Source organism: Poromitra crassiceps (genome assembly GCF_964638095.1).
Source record: "Poromitra crassiceps genome assembly, chromosome: 16".
Classification (NCBI taxonomy): domain Eukaryota; kingdom Metazoa; phylum Chordata; class Actinopteri; order Beryciformes; family Melamphaidae; genus Poromitra; species Poromitra crassiceps.
The window spans coordinates 1,462,654-1,486,025 of NC_139645.1; the positions used below are offsets into that span (position 1 = coordinate 1,462,654).

General features: G+C 44.8%; 1 protein-coding gene across 1 annotated transcript in view; it reads right to left on the reverse strand.

Annotated features, from left to right (window-relative positions):
- Nucleotides 1-23,372, reverse strand: part of pde8a (phosphodiesterase 8A) — a gene marked incomplete at both ends in the record, with an annotated part of 50,297 nt that overhangs the window by 13,680 nt on the left and 13,245 nt on the right. The window contains 12 exons of the mRNA XM_083652862.1: nt 2,195-2,359; nt 4,300-4,370; nt 5,006-5,083; nt 7,452-7,494; nt 7,588-7,639; nt 7,783-7,871; nt 9,055-9,195; nt 10,105-10,183; nt 11,658-11,746; nt 12,990-13,044; nt 13,254-13,310; nt 20,573-20,763. Coding sequence (XP_083508988.1) covers nt 2,195-2,359; nt 4,300-4,370; nt 5,006-5,083; nt 7,452-7,494; nt 7,588-7,639; nt 7,783-7,871; nt 9,055-9,195; nt 10,105-10,183; nt 11,658-11,746; nt 12,990-13,044; nt 13,254-13,310; nt 20,573-20,763 — 1,110 coding nt within the window. The remainder of the gene's footprint in view (nt 1-2,194; nt 2,360-4,299; nt 4,371-5,005; nt 5,084-7,451; nt 7,495-7,587; nt 7,640-7,782; nt 7,872-9,054; nt 9,196-10,104; nt 10,184-11,657; nt 11,747-12,989; nt 13,045-13,253; nt 13,311-20,572; nt 20,764-23,372) is intronic.

A 23,372-nucleotide genomic window follows, 5' to 3' on the forward strand; every position in this document is an offset into this window, starting at 1 on the left:
TTCCTATGTGGAGTCTATTCAGTGTGTTTCTATGTGGAGTCTATTCAGTGTGTTCCTATGTGGAGTCTATTCAGTGTGTTCCTATGTGGAGTCTATTCAGTGTGTTCATATGTGGAGTCTATTCAGTGTGTTCCTATGTGGAGTCTATTCAGTGTGTTCCTATGTGGAGTCTATTCAGTGTGTTCATATGTGGAGTCTATTCAGTGTGTTCCTATGTGGAGTCTATTCAGTGTGTTCCTATGTGGAGTCTATTCAGTGTGTTTCTATGTGGAGTCTATTCAGTGTGTTTCTATGTGGAGTCTATTCAGTGTGTTCCTATGTGGAGTCTATTCAGTGTGTTCCTATGTGGAGTCTATTCAGTGTGTTTCTATGTGGAGTCTATTCAGTGTGTTCCTATGTGGAGTCTATTCAGTGTGTTCCTATGTGGAGTCTATTCAGTGTGTTCCTATGTGGAGTCTATTCAGTGTGTTGCTATGTGGAGTCTATTCAGTGTGTTCATATGTGGAGTCTATTCAGTGTGTTTCTATTCAGTGTGTCCCTATGTGGAGTCTATTCAGTGTGTTCCTATGTGGAGTCAATTCAGTGTGTTGCTATGTGGAGTCTATTCAGTGTGTTGCTATGTGGAGTCTATTCAGTGTGTTCATATGTGGAGTCTATTCATTGTGTTCCTATGTGGAGTCTATTCAGTGTGTCCCTATGTGGAGTCTATTCAGTGTGTTCCTATGTGGAGTCTATTCAGTGTGTTGCTATGTGGAGTCTATTCAGTGTGTTCATATGTGGAGTCTATTCAGTGTGTCCCTATGTGGAGTCTATTCAGTGTGTTTCTATGTGCAGTCTATTCAGTGTGTTCCTATGTGGAGTCTATTCAGTGTGTTCCTATGTGGAGTCTATTCAGTGTGTTCCTATGTGGAGTCTATTCAGTGTGTTTCTATGTGGAGTCTATTCAGTGTGTTTCTATGTGGAGTCTATTCAGTGTGTTCCTATGTGGAGTCTATTCAGTGTGTTCCTATGTGGAGTCTATTCAGTGTGTTTCTATGTGGAGTCTATTCAGTGTGTTCCTATGTGGAGTCTATTCAGTGTGTTTCTATGTGGAGTCTATTCAGTGTGTTCCTATGTGGAGTCTATTCAGTGTGTTCCTATGTGGAGTCTATTCAGTGTGTTTCTATGTGGAGTCTATTCAGTGTGTTCCTATGTGGAGTCTATTCAGTGTGTTCCTATGTGGAGTCTATTCAGTGTGTTCCTATGTGGAGTCTATTCAGTGTGTTCCTATGTGGAGTCTATTCAGTGTGTTGCTATGTGGAGTCTATTCAGTGTGTTCATATGTGGAGTCTATTCAGTGTGTTTCTATTCAGTGTGTCCCTATGTGGAGTCTATTCAGTGTGTTCCTATGTGGAGTCAATTCAGTGTGTTGCTATGTGGAGTCTATTCAGTGTGTTGCTATGTGGAGTCTATTCAGTGTGTTCATATGTGGAGTCTATTCATTGTGTTCCTATGTGGAGTCTATTCAGTGTGTCCCTATGTGGAGTCTATTCAGTGTGTTCCTATGTGGAGTCTATTCAGTGTGTTGCTATGTGGAGTCTATTCAGTGTGTTCATATGTGGAGTCTATTCAGTGTGTCCCTATGTGGAGTCTATTCAGTGTGTTTCTATGTGGAGTCTATTCAGTGTGTTCCTATGTGGAGTCTATTCAGTGTGTTCCTATGTGGAGTCTATTCAGTGTGTTCCTATGTGGAGTCTATTCAGTGTGTTCCTATGTGGAGTCTATTCAGTGTGTTTCTATGTGGAGTCTATTCAGTGTGTTCCTATGTGGAGTCTATTCAGTGTGTTGCTATGTGGAGTCTATTCAGTGTGTTGCTATGTGGAGTCTATTCAGTGTGTTTCTATGTGGAGTCTATTCAGTGTGTTTCTATGTGGAGTCTATTCAGTGTGTTGCTATGTGGAGTCTATTCAGTGTGTTCCTATGTGGAGTCTATTCAGTGTGTTTCTATGTGGAGTCTATTCAGTGTGTTGCTATGTGGAGTCTATTCAGTGTGTTTCTATGTGGAGTCTATTCAGTGTGTTCCTATGTGGAGTCTATTCAGTGTGTTCCTATGTGGAGTCTATTCAGTGTGTTCCTATGTGGAGTCTATTCAGTGGAAGCTGATGGGGGGGGGGGGGGGGGCCCTTGTGCCAGGCTGTGCAGAGCTGCTCCTTACCGTCATCAGCCCCCCCACCAGGTCGTTGGTGTGGGGGTCTTCATCCTTGGTTCCCAGCTGTGGGGAGTAGAGCTCAGTGGTCCTCAGGATCTCCAGCACCCGGTCCAAGGCCTCTGCCACTGGCATGGGACTGCTCTCCTGCGCCGCATTGATGATGTTGATCACCTGGAGGATGAGGAGAGAAGGCCAGAGGAAGACTGGGGCATCAGTATGTGGGACGTATTATTAAGGCTGGGCGATATTGACAAAATCAAAATATCACAATATATTAGAGCAAATACCTCAAAATCAACAATGTGAAGATATTTTGGGGGTTAGTATTTTTCCTTGCATAAAATCCTATATACATAGAAGAACATTTTGAAAATGAGTAATGATTAATAATAATCAGTTATGGGTAAAGTTATTAAAGTAAAGTCAATATGATGAGCAGGTGAAGCCAATTGTGTTTTATTTTACTGAACCAGAACAGGTTAATAAGTTCAGAAAAAAATCCCTTTAAGCCCAGGAAGAAGTAACAGTTTTTTAAATCAACCCCCCCCCCCCTTCTGATTGCCCACATTGTACTGCCAATTCATTGCCAGGGTGTACGGGTCATTGCTCCACCAACTGGTGATCTGGGGAGAGTTGTAGACTAGCACATGCTTCCCTTGACACATGTGCCGTTGCCCCGACCGAACAGAGGAGGCACTAGTGCGGCGACCGGGACACATACCCTTAATCCAGCTTCCCAACCACAGACCGGCCAATTGTCCGACTAAGCTGGAGGTAACGGGTGGGGCTCGAACCTGCGACCCTCATGTTGGTAGGCAGGGAATCTACCGCTGCCCTACCCGGACGCCCGGAAGAAGTAACATTTAAGTTATTTCACGATATAACGATAACCAAAATCATAGACAATATCTAGTCTCATAGCACAATATCGATATGAAACCCGTGTATCGCCCAGCCCCAGGTCTAGCTCACTTAGCTTCATACAGAGCTACTGTAGGATCTGAGGTTGGACACCTATGGTGAGGGAAGGCAGGCAGATGCAAGGACACTGTGCACTAAAGGTGCGTTCACACCGACCTATTAAAGTTTTTCGCTGGCATCGAATTTACATACAAAGTCAATGCAAACGAGCGATTGAGCGTATATTCGCCCGGGAGAAAAATCGCTGGGCGTCCGAGCGACAGAGACAGAGCGATAGGGAGAAAATTCGCTCGTCGCCCGAGATGAAATATCCCAACTCGAGCGAAATTACGCTGGCATCAGTCGCTCGCTGTTCAACGCTGATTGGCTGCCGTGTGAGAGCGAGTCAAGGATCACACTGGCTTGGAACAAACCGCTGGTTTATTGTGTGGCAACAAACCACATTGACAGCTGATTGACAGGCTGACAGCTGACATGAAGTGAAGTCTGTACTACCGGTATAGAGCTCGCGTTAGGAGCACGCTGATAGGCTTAGCTTGTAAACAACTACGGTGGCTCGTAGTGGACAAACATCATGACATTGCGTGACGTTATATCCCCCAGATGTCCGTCAATTCTTGTGCCTGTTGACGAGCGATTTAAACAGAGCGACAGAGCGATTCCAAAGGGTTGAATCGAGCGACAGAGAGAAAAATAAATATCTCGGTGTGAACACACCTTTACACACACACACACACACGTGACCAGCAGCTCTATCAGTGGCTTGCTTCTGTAGGAAGATGCCTACAGGGACTGACAGCACAGTCAAATGATACAGCAGAGGGACTGCAGTGTGTCATATGAACCATCCCCGGGGACTTTCTCCGCTTCCCATCAGCCGTGCTGCAGTCCACACAAACCCCTGACACAGCAGCTCATTCTGCTCCCACATGCTTTCTATCAAATAAGGCCTTTTATCAGCCTCTCCTCTCTTCTCTTCTCATGCTATGTACTGTACTGTGTACTGTACTGTGTACTGTACTGTGGACTGTACGGTATGTATGGCCTCTGGACTTAGACGTGGAGCCGTACAATAAGTGCTCATGGCTGTTCTGGCACTTTTATGACCCGAGAGTTCAGTCATGAGATGGAAACATCAGTGCAAACAGCTTATCATATGATGGAGATGGTGGGGAGGGAGAAGAAGACACCTTGGTGATGGGAGCCTCGATGGTCATGGAGTGGATTCGGGCCATGGAGGAGTGCCTTCGCTGAGAACTCCCTGGAACGAGACCAAGACAAAAGAAGATCATGTCAAAGTCTACAGGTCAAGGACCCCTAAACTGACACAAATTACACCGTGGACCCCTCCAACTGATACGACTTTGTCCCAGGAACCCCCATCTGAAGAAAAGGTTTTGCTTTTAGAAGTTTTATTACAGAAAGTGTATGAAACCCATGAGAAGCCCACGCCGTCTGTCTGTCTCTCTGTGTGTGTCTCTGTGTGTGTGTGTGTGTGTGTGTGTGTGTCTCTGTGTGTGTGTGTGTGTGTGTGTGTGTGTGTGTGTGTGTGTGTGTGTGTGTGTGTGTGTGTGTGTGTGTGTGCCGTACATCCTGTCATCCTGTTACTTATGGATGGAATTATACTGAAAAGAAATGATTGCTCTTTTTGCTTCCCCCACTTTGAGAACCACTGCGCTACATCCAACCAAATTCTCAAAGGGAGGAATTCATAATTAGCTGAATTTTTCCCCACTACTTGGTCTCTGTGTGTGTGTGTGTGTGTGTGTGTGTGTGTGTGTGTGTGTGTGTGTGTGTGTGTGTCCAATCAACACTTGATGCAATGAGGGAACGTGGAAGGTGTCCTAAGCTAGAGAGAAATGTAAGTTTGCATCATCCATGTCCCTTCTCTCTCACCGTCGCTCCCTCGAGACGTTGTGGATCTGACGTCCAGGGAGCCTTTCCTGCGGTCTTTGTGCTTACTGGATTGGATGTCTGGGGAGAACATCACACCTTACGTTAACACACACACAAACACACACACGTATGTCCCCAGCCAGGATCCACTCTGACCTCCAGCACCAGATCCTTGACGAGACTGAGGAGGCCACAAAGCTATCGTTGTTGTTACTGGAACCACATTGCTTGATTTTGTGGTGGCCTTTTCTCTACAATTGCGATGAAATTTGAGGTTTGTGTTTTTTTTTTGGTAGTACAATTCTGATAATTGGAGGGAATCTGGCGTCAAGGAGAAAAGGGACTAGTAGGACTAAAGATAGTGTACGACAACTCATTAAAAAGGAATCATTATATCATCACTTCCACTGATAATAAGCATACTGGATATCACAGAAGCGACTGGAAATATTTCAATGCTTTTTGCCCTTTTATGAAGAGAAAAAACATGGGCTCAATGTTCCAATGAAGTCAAATACTGTGCTGAAATTCCAGTCTTTATAAATGTACCTTCAAATTAACATCAACATGGTAAGCAACCAGATAAAACCAGCCCATTCGAATATAAAGTGTTGTCTCATTTAAAAAGTGCCCATTTATGTTTGGAATGAAAATCAGGGATGAATAAAAGTGGGATATGAAAGTTTGTTAACGTATGATTTGAGTGGATAATTGAATGCGAAAAAGTGTAAAGATCAGCTAAAACTTTATTTGGCCATTGTCATCCACAGCAACTTAGTCATTTTTGCAAAACTGCAATTTCTGTTCTATTGCTGGCATTTCTATTATCCCAACTGCAACATTGCACAAATCTTGGAGGGACTTAAAAATAAACGCTGCATCTTTGTATCTCCTCACTGTGATGATGATGATGATGATGATGATGGTGATGTGAATGAATAATGCAGTTATTAAAAGTTCTGACGTAAAACATAAAAGAACAGCTTCATCTAGGATGTTGGCAGAGGCTCTGGGAGGGATTTGGGATAGTCAAGACAATTGTATATACTGTCGTGATAGCGCCTAAACGCAAGACAGTTTGATACAAAGCGCTTCACAAGGTTAAAGAGCAGGTGTAGGTTGGTGTAGGTTGGAGACCACATTACATTCATTTGTGGGAGGGGTATAGTACAATGGTATAAAAAGAAAAATCACACATAGCAGCATCTACAGACTGGTTTTTGTAAAGCAGATGGCCCATTGTTCTTGAAATGGAACTGTACACCTGTGATGTCAGGTCCAGCATAGTCTCGACCCAGACCCATGAGAGTTCTTACGCTGATACACTACGTTACTGCATGCTGCAGATCTCTCTCTGGGTCTGGGACACTTTCCTTCAGAGGGCTGGTTATGGGAGGGAACCGTTCACTTGGCCAGTCATATGCCAGTGATGGCTTCAGTCCTCTCCAATCAGTAACGACTTTGCAATCAGGCAACACGGGAGGCGCAGCCCATTTGCTCTCTCATTGGTGCTACGACCTGTCACTCATTCAATTTCAACCCGCCTTCGAAACCAGCAGTGGCTGTTAACTGGCACAGACTCATTTATGTAGCGCAGCGATTCAACGTAATATTTGAGTCTGGGGAGAGACTAGGTCCAGCAGAACGTCACAAGTGATGTCACACTTGTGTTGTCACAGGGTTCAACAGGTGTTGAACCCCCATCTAGAATGCCAGAATGGGGGGGGGGGGGGGTGTAATGGTAAAATGTCAATCATTTTGCTCTCACAAGGGTATATTTTACTATATACTATATATACTAATCATGAGCCCAAAATCTAAATTTGTTTAAAAAAATCAACCTGCACCATGCTCTTTAAAAGAAAAAGATATGAGATCAAGCAACAACCTGCACAGAAAAAAGACCGAACAGATGACAGAAAAGCAGGTAAAACACATCAACACATTCAGTCAGACTGAACCCCCCCAATACAACTGTAACTCATATCTAATTTAATGCCTGTTTAACTGGGACTGTAAATTCATGTAAATTCCCGGCACATTTAATGCCTATTTAACTTAGCCTGTAAATTTAATGTACATTCAATGTAAACGCTTATTTAACACCGACTGTAAATTCATGTAAAGCCACTGCCTATTTAACGTCTATTTAACTCAGTCTGTAAATCTCATGTAAATTCAACGTAAATTAATATTTATCATCCACAGAACACTTCACCACTCATGTACATATTGTATATATTTACTGATTTGATTGCACTTGCAACTTTGTGATTGTCTTTCTTTAGTTATCTTCCTACTTCTTACCTCTGTATATTGATGTAACCGCTACGCTGCATACAGACACTAAGACAAATTCCTCCTATGTAACTATGTAACTGTGGCAATAAAAGTGATTGTGATTGTGATTGTGAAGGATTCAGATGAGGGATTAGAGAGATGTTACCTGTCTGAGACTCTGCCTGCACACGTTCACTGGATCTATCCGTCTGTATGGATAGAGGGGAAAGCAACTTGATACATCTGGGTCAGACAGCTGCTTTCATCCATCTATTTGTAACAAAAATAAGAATACATCTTACCTTATTATTATCATTTAAAGGCCTGTTGATAGACACATAGTGTCTGATTTTTCTGTGAATGACAAAAAACTATTAGTAAGGGGAGCAAGTGGGGGGGGGGGGTGAAATGATGCAGTTTCATTATCCAGCAAGTTAGCGTGAGGAAAATGACAGCTAAACATTGGATGAGCCGGGCCTGCAGGAAGTGTCACTCACCCTCCCTGTCCAATCACAGGTGTGATCTTCACATTTTGCTGAATGCTGTCTCCATTCTTCTTTTTGGCGTAATAAATCCCCTGCCACTCCTGGAACAGAACGAGCCAGAGCCAAGAGCAGTGAGACATACAGCAACCAAACATGACACTATATGTCAGGACATGGATTCACTGTAAATATATGTAAGCCACGTTGTGCAGCTCCCCCCTGCAGCTGGGGATCGAACCGAGAACCTCCGGCATGGGAGGCGGACACTCTAGCAAGGAGGCTAAAGCCATATGGCTAAATCGTCTCTTAAGGCGGGAGGGAGATGTACTCAGTGCACGGCATGACTGCAGGCTACCATTACATTCAAAACGTTCATATGTTGTATAGATACTAAAAAGTGGCAGTAGGGGTGTGTGCCAGGGTGATATTTGTGTGACTATTTCACAGAGCCGCAAGTTGCTTTAATGGGGAGATGAAACCCTTCTGGAGTCCAGTGTGCTTGTTTCATGTCCACCCCACCCATGGACCAGTGCATCAGCTTGAAAAGGCGTCTGGTCTGACTGACCTTCTGTGGCTCTCTGTGTAGTCAGATCACAGCACAGCCATCAACCACTGCTCTGATGCACATGAAACAGACCTGCTGGACGGCCTGTGGCACGGCGCATGGACCACGTGGATGCACATGCTCATAGGCCTTGCTTACAGATTTTGGTTCTAATTTCATTGTTATGTCTCTACTCTCTACCTAAAAATACTGATAGTCATGGAATTATGGACAAAAGCATAGCGGTAATAACAATCAAAAATATTCTCAGAGTTGAGTCGGAGAGACATATAATCTCATTAAATGGGCACTAAATTTGGGCAGAGCCGTGTAGATAGAAGAGTCGCGACATCTCCATTCACTCCAATGGACCAGTTTTTTACTCTCAAGAGTTCCAGGAAGTAAGGTTCTGGATTAAGCAGCACTGTCGAGTTGCAGCAAAATGGACAGTTTGTGTTGTACTTTGAAAGGGATTTTTTTTAAATAATCAAATTGTACATTATCAGCTTTATTTTAGCATTCAAAAGTAGTGCGAGACCCCTTCCTGGCTGTTCATTGGCTAATGAGTCACGCATTTTGGTCCTCCGCTGACGCCACTCTCTTACTAGATTGCTCTGAATTTGGGTTGCTTGATGTGAAAAATGTTGAGAATCGCTGTTGTAAAAAGTGTGGTGTTGGTGTCAGATGTTTGTGTCAGATGTTGGTGTCAGATGTTGGTGTCAGATGTGAAGAAGTCTTACCTTTCCTTTGCGTATGCAGGAGTTTATTGTTTCAAGGAGATCAGGCTTATTCTTCTCACTTTTAGGCACTTCGATTATTTCCTTCCCTATTAGCTCGCCTTGTTGGTAGCCCATGATGGACTCGTAGGCAGGGTTCACATACTGAGGAGACCAGGAGAGAGTGTTGAGATGACAGGAGACCAGGAGAGAGTGTTGAGATGACAGGAGACCAGGAGAGAGTGTTGAGATGACAGGAGACCAGGAGAGAGTGTTGAGATTAGGGTTGTCACAACTAGAATTTCTACTTTGATACCGATACCCAGGAAAATATCAATATTCAATACCATTTTCAATACCACGGGGGAACATGACAACACATCAAATAAACGAAAATAAAAAATAAACGAATACAGCTGGACGGACAGATGCACTCTTCTCCATAATCTAAGCCTGATAAAACTCATTAAAAACTTTGCACTTACACAGCAGAGTAGCCCAGCTCTAGTCATCAGCCTATCAGAACACAGCAGATTAGCCCTGCTCTAGTCATCAGCCTATCAGAACACAGCAGATTAGCCCTGCTCTAGTCATCAGCCTATCAGAACACAGCAGAATAGCCCTGCTCTAGTCATCAGCCTATCAGAACACTTTGAGCTTGTTGAAGCAACAGATACCCACCAATGATAGGGAGGGAGAAATCACTAGTCTGTTTGATTTTTCATTAAGAGAAAGCACTGCTGATATCGATACTGTTGCAAATGAGTATTGTATCTATTTAAATCTTTTAGTATTGGTACTGTACTTATCGATATTATCGATACCTGTTGCAAAAGACTATTGCATCAGTTTCAAAGTTTTAGTATTGATACTTATTGATACTATCAATACTTTTCACAACCCTAGTTGAGGTGACAATCTGTTGTAAAGTGCATACTGGGCTGAGGTCAGCCAGACACAGTGCAGTCTTAGGACAGTGTTAACGATGATAATGACCTCTAAGGGCAGAGGAGCCATGGCAACCACAACCAGACATTTTCAGAAGAGAAGAGGAGAGAAGTGAAAGAGGCCCACCTGAATGATTTGATCTTCAGACGTGATCTCGATGGCCTCCTGGCTTTGTTCTAGAGCCGTGAAGATAGCATTTCCAGCCCTTCCAGCACAAGTAGAGAGAGAACAGTCATACAGAGGCTCATGAACACCCAGATTCCCCAAAATGATGATATCAAAGACCGCTAACAAGGAGATCGCAGACATGGGACCAAGTCACTTTGCTCCAAGTCCAAGTCATTTTGTTTCCGCAAGTCAAGTCAAGTCACAGGTTATGTCAAGGCAAGTCGAGTCCTTAACCCATTGATACCTGATGCAGCATTTGCGTGTATATCCCTCATTTGTGTGTGTATCCCTTTAAGACCGTGAACTGATACAATATACTTTATTGTCAGTTCACACTGAAATTTGTCTTGCAAGACAGTGGCAGTCCCACACACAAACACATGACAAAGAGAACAAAACCAAAAATACAAAAATACATGACACACATACAGCACACAGAGAGCACTGGTCACTGCTCCACTGACCCTCGGCCATGTTCTTGATTAAGCCTCAGGATCGACTGATGTATAAAGGACTTTCTTAGTCTGACCTTCTTGAAAGTTGGGATTAAGTATCTCCTGCCAGAGGGCAGGAGTTCATATTCACACACACAAATGCTGCATCAGGTATCAATGGGTTAAGGTAAGTCAAGTCACTTTCCAAACTTACAGTAGTTACTAGGGAACTAATGAGGAACTAACTATTACTTCATGATGACTTCAAGTCAGTTTGTGAGTATACAGTAGCAGCTAATCATTAGTTAATGATTAGATGGTCAGTTCCTGAAAAGAGTAGTTAATCATTACTTATGATCAGTTCGTGAGCTGTGTAGTCACAGTTGTCGTAGGCTTTGCCACCAGGGGGTGCAATTTTTTTTGGTGGGGGGTACAGTACAGTCCACAAAAAGAGGAACTAATGGACAGGTAATAATGAAGTGATGTCAGGGGGGAGCCTGACTGTTGCATGTTGCCATAGCGAGGAGCGTGACTGACAGCCTTGTCATCCAATCATGACAATGCTATTCCCAGTGTGCACTCGCATACCGCATAAGGTTATACAGACACTTGAACATTTTAATATTTAATATTATATATAATATTATATATAATATTATATTTAATATTATATTTAATATTATATTATGTATAACCGACGAACACAAACAAGTCATGCGAGTCATCATGCCTTAAGTCAAGTCAAATCACAAGTCTTTAAGTTCCAAGTCCGAGTCAAGTCTCAAGTCGTTTATTTTTTATGAAGTTAAGTCGCAAGTCATTAAAACAGTGACTCGAGTCGATTTGAGTCCAAATCACCAAGTCTCATTCACACCTCTGGTAGATCGTAGAGAACATCAAAGTGCACATTTATTCGTATCCCAGATGGAGACAATGGGTAGCAACACTGGTACGACAAGTTGCACGAACCTATCTCCTCTTTGTGATGTTTTGCGCTCAGTGCAAGAGGTCTAGAGAAGACACTGTATAACTAATGTACTACTTGATTGCACTCAGACACTAAGGCGTGCTCCTCACCTCAGCTTGAACTGCGCCCGCACCTCTCCATGCTCCAGCTGTAGCAGCTCATTGTAGCAGGCCATCATATTGGCATTCTCCACATATCTCTGAGGGTCAGAGGGCAACACAAAGCAGCATGGATCAGCCAAAGCCACTTCATAGCTCATTTTCAAATCAATGCTATTAGGGCCATCATGGTGTGGTGCGTGCAGCTAACGCCAGTGAGTAGCAGTGATTCAGGTAGACTGGAGGAACTCAACCCATGTGTCTCTTACGCAAACTAAAAAAAAGGATTTAGACTCTGGTTCACATGATCTGCGCCTGCTGTGCCATTCTCCCGACTAGGCGACACTGCTACCCTTGGTGCTGCGCGCCGCTCGAATTTGCCCCCGAGCGCTGCGCTCAAAGTTCAAATGATTTCACCTTTGACCTCTGACTCATCATGAGCGCAACCAATGACATAAGAGCTGGCCTAGCAACAGCTACTGCTGAGCACGCTCTGATGATGACGTACACCTGCTGAGCACGCTCTGATGATGACGTACACCTGGGCCGTTTCTCAATAAGCGTTCTTTTGTGTTCTTGCGTTCTTGTGTCCCTGTGAAACGTCATCAGTCGCAGCCCAAGTACTGTTCCAATACAAAGTTCACATTTCGCCAAGAACGCATAAAATACCCGGATGTGTTCTTGACATGCCCACTTTACCGAGGATGCTCTGGGTGGTGACTTGCGTCAACTTGGCAAGGCACGTATCCCAGCATTCATTTCGGCATAAGCAGAGGCAGAACGCAGCAGAGAAGACGCCATAAGCTCCTTAAAGTTTTTTACAATTTAAAGTTTTATTTCATCACTAAATTAATTTCTGATGACTTTTGATGCCTACAAGCAGGGTAGTAGGTTTCAATAAGTGCCACTTTACGAACATTTATGGGGAAAAATGGCAAAAAGTTCCAGAGCACAATTGGCTGCATCTACATCAGCTGAGCTTTTTATTTGTGTAGTACTGCAGGCGGCCTCTGCGCTGGTATTGCGCAATACCCTCCAAGAACGCATCATCTCAAACTGCCAACAGGCGTCATGTGTGCTTGTGACCTAGCAAGTTCATTCTTCCAAGAATGACTAGCAAGAACGTTCTCCCCAAGAACACAAGAACAAGAATGCATTCTTGGTATTGAGAAACGGCCCTGCTGAGCGCGCTCTGATAATGACGTACACCTGCTGAGCACTCTGCTCGTCGCTCTACCTTGCGATGAACGACGAGCAGATCTCGCATCATAGATTGAGTGTTGACACTAGGAATGGGAATGGGGGGGGGGGGGGGGGGCAATCAGATGCAAAAGTACTACTCACCCTATTAAAGCCAGCATTGATCAGAGGCATCACAGAGGCTTCTTCTCTGTCTGGCCTTAAAAAGAGAACAGGTTAGCAGCACCCAAGCATCCCTACGACAAAAGGCCTGTTGAGAGAATGTCAGAGGGGCGCACCACATGACCTAAACTGAGTCGGCTATTTTGACCCTTTCCTCCTAATCATTAGCTACATAACAAGACACACTGAGGAAGAAAAGGGGAGAAAGAGGGAGAGAGCGAGGGGGCGTCGGCGAGGTGCACGTACCTTTTCACAACGGCGACTATCACAGTGTTCTCTGAGGAGTTGACCGCTCTAATTGACCTGGATGTAAACAGAGGGAGCCTTTTAGCCGCTGAGCAGGCCGGTGGAAAAAGGCCCATGGCATCAAATCAATGTATTTTTCAAATTTTTCACGCTCCGATTCTCCCCGGCAGGCAGAGCCCAGTGGCGCAGCTCTGCGAGCAGGCCTCGGCCTCAGGCAAGCAGAGCCCAGTGGCGCAGCTCTGCGAGCAGGCCTCGGCCTCAGGCAGGCAGAGCCCAGTGGCGCAGCTCTGCGAGCAGGCCTCGGCCTCAGGCAGGCAGAGCCCAGTGGCGCAGCTCTGCGAGCAGGCCTCGGCCTCAGGCAGGCAGAGCCCAGTGGCGCAGCTCTGCGAGCAGGCCTCGGCCTCAGGCAGGCAGAGCCCAGTGGCGCAGCTCTGCGAGCAGGCCTCGGGCCTCTGAAAGAATGCAGTGTACAGGAGCCACTCATCCGCCTGTGGTTTTCCCCAGCCAGCGGTCATAAAGGCCCTTTAGTTCCCCATCGGGGCCTGTGCATGTACACTGAACATATGGATTGGCCAAAATGAATAGGGTTAACATACACACTGGACAGGCTAAATGAATAGGGTTAACATACACACTGGACAGGCTAAATGAATAGGGTTAACATACACACTGGACAGGCTAAATGAATAGGGTTAACATAGACGCTGGACAGGCTAAATGAATAGGGTTAACATACACACTGGACAGGCTAAATGAATAGGGTTAACATAGACACTGGACAGGCTAAATGAATAGGGTTAACATACACACTGGACAGGCTAAATGAATAGGGTTAACATACACACTGGACAGGCTAAATGAATAGGGTTAACATACACACTGGACAGGCTAAATGAATAGGGTTAACATACACACTGGACAGGCTAAATGAATAGGGTTAACATACACACTGGGCAGGCTAAATGAATAGGGTTAACATACACACTGGGCAGGCTAAATGAATAGGGTTAACATACACACTGGACAGGCTAAATTAATAGGGTTAACATACACACTGGACAGGCTAAATGAATAGGGTTAACATACACACTGGACAGGCTAAATGAATAGGGTTAACATACACACTGGACAGGCTAAATGAATAGGGTTAACATACACACTGGACAGGCTAAATAAATAGGGTTAACATACAGGCTGGACAGGCTAAATGAATAGGGTTAACATACACACTGGACAGGCTAAATGAATAGGGTTAACATACACACTGGACAGGCTAAATGAATAGGGTTAACATACACACTGGACAGGCTAAATGAATAGGGTTAACATACACACTGGACAGGCTAAATGAATAGGGTTAACATACACACTGGACAGGCTAAATGAATAGGGTTAACATACACACTGGACAGGCTAAATGAATAGGGTTAACATACACACTGGACAGGCTAAATGAATAGGGTTAACATACACACTGGACAGGCTAAATGAATAGGGTTAACATACACACTGGACAGGCTAAATAAATAGGGTTAACATACAGGCTGGACAGGCTAAATGAATAGGGTTAACATACACACTGGACAGGCTAAATGAATAGGGTTAACATACACACTGGACAGGCTAAATGAATAGGGTTAACATACACACTGGACAGGCTAAATGAATAGGGTTAACATACACACTGGACAGGCTAAATGAATAGGGTTAACATACACACTGGACAGGCTAAATGAATAGGGTTAACATACACACTGGACAGGCTAAATGAATAGGGTTAACATACACACTGGACAGGCTAAATGAATAGGGTTAACATACACACTGGACAGGCTAAATGAATAGGGTTAACATACACACTGGACAGGCTAAATGAATAGGGTTAACATACAGGCTGGGCAGGCTAAATGAATAGGGTTAACATACACACTGGACAGGCTAAATGAATAGGGTTAACATACACACTGGACAGGCTAAATGAATAGGGTTAACATACACACTGGACAGGCTAAATGAATAGGGTTAACATACAGGCTGGACAGGCTAAATGAATAGGGTTAACATACACACTGGACAGGCTAAATGAATAGGGTTAACATACACACTGGACAGGCTAAATGAATAGGGTTAACATAGACACTGGACAGGCTAAATGAATAGGGTTAACATACACACTGGACAGGCTAAATGAATAGGGTTAACATACACACTGGACAGGCTAAATGAATAGGGTTAACATACACACTGGACAGGCTAAATGAATAGGGTTAACATACACACTGGACAGGCTAAATGAATAGGGTTAACATACACACTGGACAGGCTAAATGAATAGGGTTAACATACACACTGGACAGGCTAAATGAATAGGGTTAACATACACACTGGACAGGCTAAATGAATAGGGTTAACATACACACTGGACAGGCTAAATGAATAGGGTTAACATACACACTGGACAGGCTAAATGAATAGGGTTAACATACACACTGGACAGGCTAAATGAATAGGGTTAACATACACACTGGACAGGCTAAATGAATAGGGTTAACATACACACTGGACAGGCTAAATGAATAGGGTTAACATACACACTGGACAGGCTAAATGAATAGGGTTAACATACACACTGGACAGGCTAAATGAATAGGGTTAACATACACACTGGACAGGCTAAATGAATAGGGTTAACATACAGGCTGGACAGGCTAAATGAATAGGGTTAACATACAGGCTGGACAGGCTAAATGAATAGGGTTAACATACACACTGGACAGGCTAAATGAATAGGGTTAACATACACACTGGACAGGCTAAATGAATAGGGTTAACATACACACTGGACAGGCTAAATGAATAGGGTTAACATACACACTGGACAGGCTAAATGAATAGGGTTAACATACACACTGGACAGGCTAAATGAATAGGGTTAACATACAGGCTGGACAGGCTAAATGAATAGGGTTAACATACAGGCTGGACAGGCTAAATGAATAGGGTTAACATACACACTGGACAGGCTAAATGAATAGGGTTAACATACACACTGGACAGGCTAAATGAATAGGGTTAACATACACACTGGACAGGCTAAATGAATAGGGTTAACATACACACTGGACAGGCTAAATGAATAGGGTTAACATACAGGCTGGACAGGCTAAATGAATAGGGTTAACATACACACTGGACAGGCTAAATGAATAGGGTTAACATACACACTGGACAGGCTAAATGAATAGGGTTAACATACAGGCTGGACAGGCTAAATGAATAGGGTTAACATACACACTGGACAGGCTAAATGAATAGGGTTAACATACACACTGGACAGGCTAAATGAATAGGGTTAACATACAGGCTGGACAGGCTAAATGAATAGGGTTAACATAGACACTGGACAGGCTAAATGAATAGGGTTAACATACAGGCTGGACAGGCTAAATGAATAGGGTTAACATAGACACTGGACAGGCTAAATGAATAGGGTTAACATACACACTGGACAGGCTAAATGAATAGGGTTAACATACACACTGGACAGGCTAAATGAATAGGGTTAACATACACACTGGACAGGCTAAATGAATAGGGTTAACATACACACTGGACAGGCTAAATGAATAGGGTTAACATAGACACTGGACAGGCTAAATAAATAGGGTTAACATACAGGCTGGACAGGCTAAATGAATAGGGTTAACATACACACTGGACAGGCTAAATGAATAGGGTTAACATACACACTGGACAGGCTAAATGAATAGGGTTAACATACACACTGGACAGGCTAAATGAATAGGGTTAACATACACACTGGACAGGCTAAATGAATAGGGTTAACATACACACTGGACAGGCTAAATGAATAGGGTTAACATACAGGCTGGACAGGCTAAATGAATAGGGTTAACATACAGGCTGGACAGGCTAAATGAATAGGGTTAACATACACACTGGACAGGCTAAATGAATAGGGTTAACATACACACTGGACAGGCTAAATGAATAGGGTTAACATACACACTGGACAGGCTAAATGAATAGGGTTAACATACACACTGGACAGGCTAAATGAATAGGGTTAACATACAGGCTGGGCAGGCTAAATGAATAGGGTTAACATACACACTGGACAGGCTAAATGAATAGGGTTAACATACACACTGGACAGGCTAAATGAATAGGGTTAACATACACACTGGACAGGCTAAATGAATAGGGTTAACATACAGGCTGGACAGGCTAAATGAATAGGGTTAACATACAGGCTGGACAGGCTAAATGAATAGGGTTAACATACACACTGGACAGGCTAAATGAATAGGGTTAACATACACACTGGACAGGCTAAATGAATAGGGTTAACATACACACTGGACAGGCTAAATGAATAGGGTTAACATACACACTGGACAGGCTAAATGAATAGGGTTAACATACACACTGGACAGGCTAAATGAATAGGGTTAACATACACACTGGACAGGCTAAATGAATAGGGTTAACATACACACTGGACAGGCTAAATGAATAGGGTTAACATACACACTGGACAGGCTAAATGAATAGGGTTAACATACACACTGGACAGGCTAAATGAATAGGGTTAACATACACACTGGACAGGCTAAATGAATAGGGTTAACATACACACTGGACAGGCTAAATGAATAGGGTTAACATACAGGCTGGACAGGCTAAATGAATAGGGTTAACATACAGGCTGGACAGGCTAAATGAATAGGGTTAACATACACACTGGACAGGCTAAATGAATAGGGTTAACATACACACTGGACAGGCTAAATGAATAGGGTTAACATACACACTGGACAGGCTAAATGAATAGGGTTAACATACACACTGGACAGGCTAAATGAATAGGGTTAACATACACACTGGACAGGCTAAATGAATAGGGTTAACATACACACTGGACAGGCTAAATGAATAGGGTTAACATACACACTGGACAGGCTAAATGAATAGGGTTAACATACACACTGGACAGGCTAAATGAATAGGGTTAACATACACACTGGACAGGCTAAATGAATAGGGTTAACATACACACTGGACAGGCTAAATGAATAGGGTTAACATACAGGCTGGACAGGCTAAATGAATAGGGTTAACATACACACTGGACAGGCTAAATGAATAGGGTTAACATACAGGCTAAATGAATAGGGTTAACATACACACTGGGCAGGCTAAATGAATAGGGTTAACATACACACTGGACAGGCTAAATGAATAGGGTTAACATACACACTGGACAGGCTAAATGAATAGGGTTAACATACACACTGGACAGGCTAAATGAATAGGGTTAACATAGACACTGGACAGGCTAAATGAATAGGGTTAACATACACACTGGACAGGCTAAATGAATAGGGTTAACATACACACTGGACAGGCTAAATGAATAGGGTTAACATACACACTGGACAGGCTAAATGAATAGGGTTAACATACACACTGGACAGGCTAAATGAATAGGGTTAACATACACACTGGACAGGCTAAATGAATAGGGTTAACATACACACTGGACAGGCTAAATGAATAGGGTTAACATACACACTGGACAGGCTAAATGAATAGGGTTAACATACACACTGGACAGGCTAAATGAATAGGGTTAACATACACACTGGACAGGCTAAATGAATAGGGTTAACATACAGGCTGGACAGGCTAAATGAATAGGGTTAACATACACACTGGACAGGCTAAATGAATAGGGTTAACATACAGGCTGGACAGGCTAAATGAATAGGGTTAACATACACACTGGACAGGCTAAATGAATAGGGTTAACATACACACTGGACAGGCTAAATGAATAGGGTTAACATACACACTGGACAGGCTAAATGAATAGGGTTAACATACACACTGGACAGGCTAAATGAATAGGGTTAACATACACACTGGACAGGCTAAATGAATAGGGTTAACATACACACTGGACAGGCTAAATGAATAGGGTTAACATACACACTGGACAGGCTAAATGAATAGGGTTAACATACACACTGGACAGGCTAAATGAATAGGGTTAACATACACACTGGACAGGCTAAATGAATAGGGTTAACATACACACTGGACAGGCTAAATGAATAGGGTTAACATACACACTGGACAGGCTAAATGAATAGGGTTAACATACACACTGGACAGGCTAAATGAATAGGGTTAACATACACACTGGACAGGCTAAATGAATAGGGTTAACATACAGGCTGGGCAGGCTAAATGAATGTTTGTCAATGTGTTTTTGGTTTGGGCACAGGCTAAAGATAGAGCAGAGTGGTATGGGCAGGACTAGGTAGTGTAGCATGTGAGTGAAGCTAGCCAGCTCCCGCTCAGCGAGGCAGGGGAACCCACAGAGGCTACAGCAGCATGACCTGCCTGCTCCCGCTCAGCGAGGCAGGGGAACCCACAGAGGCTACAGCAGCATGACCTGCCTGCTCCCGCTCAGCGAGGCAGGGGAACCCACAGAGGCTACAGCAGCATGACCTGCCTGCTCCTGCTCAGCGAGGCAGGGGAACCCACAGAGGCTACAGCAGCACGACCTGCCTGCTCCTGCTCAGCGAGGCAGGGGAACCCACAGAGGCTACAGCAGCATGACCTGCCTGCTCCTGCTCAGCGAGGCAGGGGAACCCACAGAGGCTACAGCAGCATGACCTGCCTGCTCCTGCTCAGCGAGGCAGGGGAACCCACAGAGGCTACAGCAGCACGACCTGCCTGCTCCTGCTCAGCGAGGCAGGGGAACCCACAGAGGCTACAGCAGCACGACCTGCCTGCCTGTCAACACTTTCACATCTGCTCTGGGTCAGGACACTCGCCTTGTGTCAAATCATTTACATCCGATTCAATCCATCTGTGTCCACTGTATCATTCCAGAAATACAATGCATTTGAAATACAATGCATTTTAACCCATTGGTACCTGATGCAGCATTTGTGTGCGTATCCCTTTAAGACCGTGAACCGCGTTAACGCGGTTCACGGTCTTAAAGGGATACGCACACAAATGAGGGATATACACGCAAATGCTGCATCAGGTATCAATGGGTTAAATACAATGCATTTGAAATACAATGCATTTGAAATACAATGCATTTGAAATACAATGCATTTGAAATACAATGCATTTGAAATACAATGCATTTGAAATACAATGCATTTGAAATACAATGCATTTGAAATACAAAGCATTTGAAATACAATGCATTTGAAATACAATGCATTTGAAATACAAAGCATTTGAAAAGTTGATGGTAAAGGGAACTCGCCTACCGGCATAGTGCTTCAGCGTCAAAGTGTCTGGAATGTCTGTGGTCAATGATGACGAGGTCGTGATGCTTCTCCAGGAAACAGTCGAGAGCCGACTCTGGCGTCCGCGCCGTGCTGCACCTGAAGCTGCCCTTCTCACAGGCCCAGCAGAAGCCATTACTCTGACTGTCCTCTTTGGCAAATACTAAAAGTACCTGCAAGAAGAGAAATGACAGTACCAAGCCAAGTCAGTTTCTTTTGGTTTTGTTTCTCAACTACTACACTGCAAAGCATGTCCATCTAAACCCATCATTTAGTCTCATTCAGCCTTCAAATCAGATTTTGGAAAGTAAGAGAACTCGCTTCTTTCCAATGCAGTTCCAATTGCAATCCAATGCATAGATAGATTCTTTCACTTCATAAATAGAAATATTTATATAGCACTTATCTAAATGCACAGTTTACAAAGTGCTTTCAAGAAGCCATATAAAAAAACAAGAAAATATTAAATAAAAAGTACAAAAGGAGATAAACATGGGAAATTTATTCAAAAGGGGGAAAAAATACATTCAATAAAAACAATAAAAAACAACATATGTGTTCAAAATCCAAAACTGTACATGAAAGCAAGTCTATACGTGGGTGTAACGGTTCACAAAATTCACGGTTCAGTTTGGTTCTGTTCTGTTCGATACGATACAGTGGTTTCTGTTCGGTATATTTTCGATACAGCAAATAAGTAGAAATGAGAAATGTCCTTGATTTTAAAAGTTTAAGTTTATTTGTATTTATTTTACTTATTTATTGTATTATTTGCACAGTATCTAACCAGTACTCAAAGGAAAAATGCTCAAGTTGGGGATATATGATCCATTTGTTTTGCAGCACCAGTTAAAGTCCTAGCTACTGTTTTCAAACTGGGCCGGAGATATTATTTATAGGAGGACATATGAGCACCATAGAGCTACTTGATATGTAGCCCTGATCTGGATATGGAAACTGACTTTCCCTCCTCTGCCTCCCCTCTGAGCTATAGAATCAGCTCGGACACAGCGAGAGAGGAGAAAGCTGGAACATGAGTTTATCCATTCACTTACAGCTCTAAGGCCATGTTCAGACTAGGAGGCCAAATCTGATTTGTGAACTTTAATGACCTATTAATGATTCTATCCAGATTGGTTTTATGAGTCTGGACGCTCCAAGTCTGATTTGTGTCACTTGTCCCAAACCACATATGGAGGTCTGAACACACAGATCCGACTTGAACACTTGCCCAAATCAGATTTGTGGCAGTGCGGACACACTCCCAAATCAGATTTGGGAAACCAATCAAGATAATGATGATTAATGACTTTAGCAGCAAATCAGATTTGCCTGTAGTGTGAACATGGCCTAAGTCTTCATGTTTTCATAGGTGCGTTTGGGCTCATTTTGTGCCTGTAGTTCGCCCTGCAGTGTTGCCCTGTAGGTCTCCCTGCAGTGTGGGCCTGTAGGTCTCCCTGCAGTGTGGGCCTGTAGGTGGGCCTGGAGGTCTCCCTGCAGTGTGGGCCTGTAGGTCGCCCTGCAGTGTGGGCCTGTAGGTCTCCCTGCAGTGTGGGCCTGTAGGTCTCCCTGCAGTGTGGCCCTGTAGGTCGCCCTGCAGTGTGGGCCTGTAGGTCTCCCTTCAGTGTGGGCCTGTAGGTCTCCCTGCAGTGTGGGCCTGTAGGTGGGCCTGGAGGTCTCCCTGCAGTGTGGGCCTGGAGGTGGGCCTGGAGGTCTCCCTGCAGTGTGGGCCTGTAGTTCGCCCTGCAGTATTGCCCTGTAGGTCGCCCTGCAGTGTGGGCCTGTAGGTCTCCCTGCAGTGTGGGCCTGTAGGTGGGCCTGTAGGTCTCCCTGCAGTGTGGGCCTGTAGGTGGGCCTGGAGGTCTCCCTGCAGTGTGGGCCTGTAGGTCTCCCTGCAGTGTGGGCCTGTAGGTCGCCCTGCAGTGTGGGCCTGTAGGTCTCCCTTCAGTGTGGGCCTGTAGGTCTCCCTGCAGTGTGGGCCTGTAGGTGGGCCTGGAGGTCTCCCTGCAGTGTGGGCCTGGAGGTCTCCCTGCAGTGTGGGCCTGTAGGTCGCCCTGCAGTGTGGGCCTGTAGGTTGCCCTGCAGTGTGGGCCTGTAGGTCGCCCTGCAGTGTGGGCCTGTAGGTCTCCCTGCAGTGTGGGCCTGTAGGTCTCCCTGCAGTGTGGGCCTGTAGGTCTCCCTGCAGTGTGGGCCTGTAGGTGGGCCTGGAGGTCTCCCTGCAGTGTGGGCCTGTAGGTCTCCCTGCAGTGTGGGCCTGTAGGTCTCCCTGCAGTGTGGGCCTGTAGGTCTCCCTGCAGTGTGGGCCTGTAGGTGGGCCTGGAGGTCTCCCTGCAGTGTGGGCCTGTAGGTGGGCCTGGAGGTCTCCCTGCAGTGTGGGCCTGTAGGTGGGCCTGGAGGTCTCCCTGCAGTGTGGTCCTGTAGGTCTCCCTAACCAGCCTGCCCTGCAGTGTGGGCCTGTAGGTCTCCCTGCAGTGTGGGCCTGTAGGTGGGCCTGGAGGTCTCCCTGCAGTGTGGTCCTGTAGGTGGGCCTGGAGGTCTCCCTGCAGTGTGGTCCTGTAGATCTCCCTGCAGTGTGGGCCTGTAGGTCTCCCTGCAGTGTGGGCCTGGAGGTGGGCCTGGAGGTCACCCTGCAGTGTGGGCCTGTAGGTCTCCCTGCAGTGTGGGCCTGTAGGTCTCCCTGCAGTGTGGGCCTGTAGGTAGCCCTAACCAGCCTGCCCTGCAGTGTGGGCCTGTAGGTCTCCCTGCAGTGTGGGCCTGTAGGTCGCCCTGCAGTGTGGGCCTG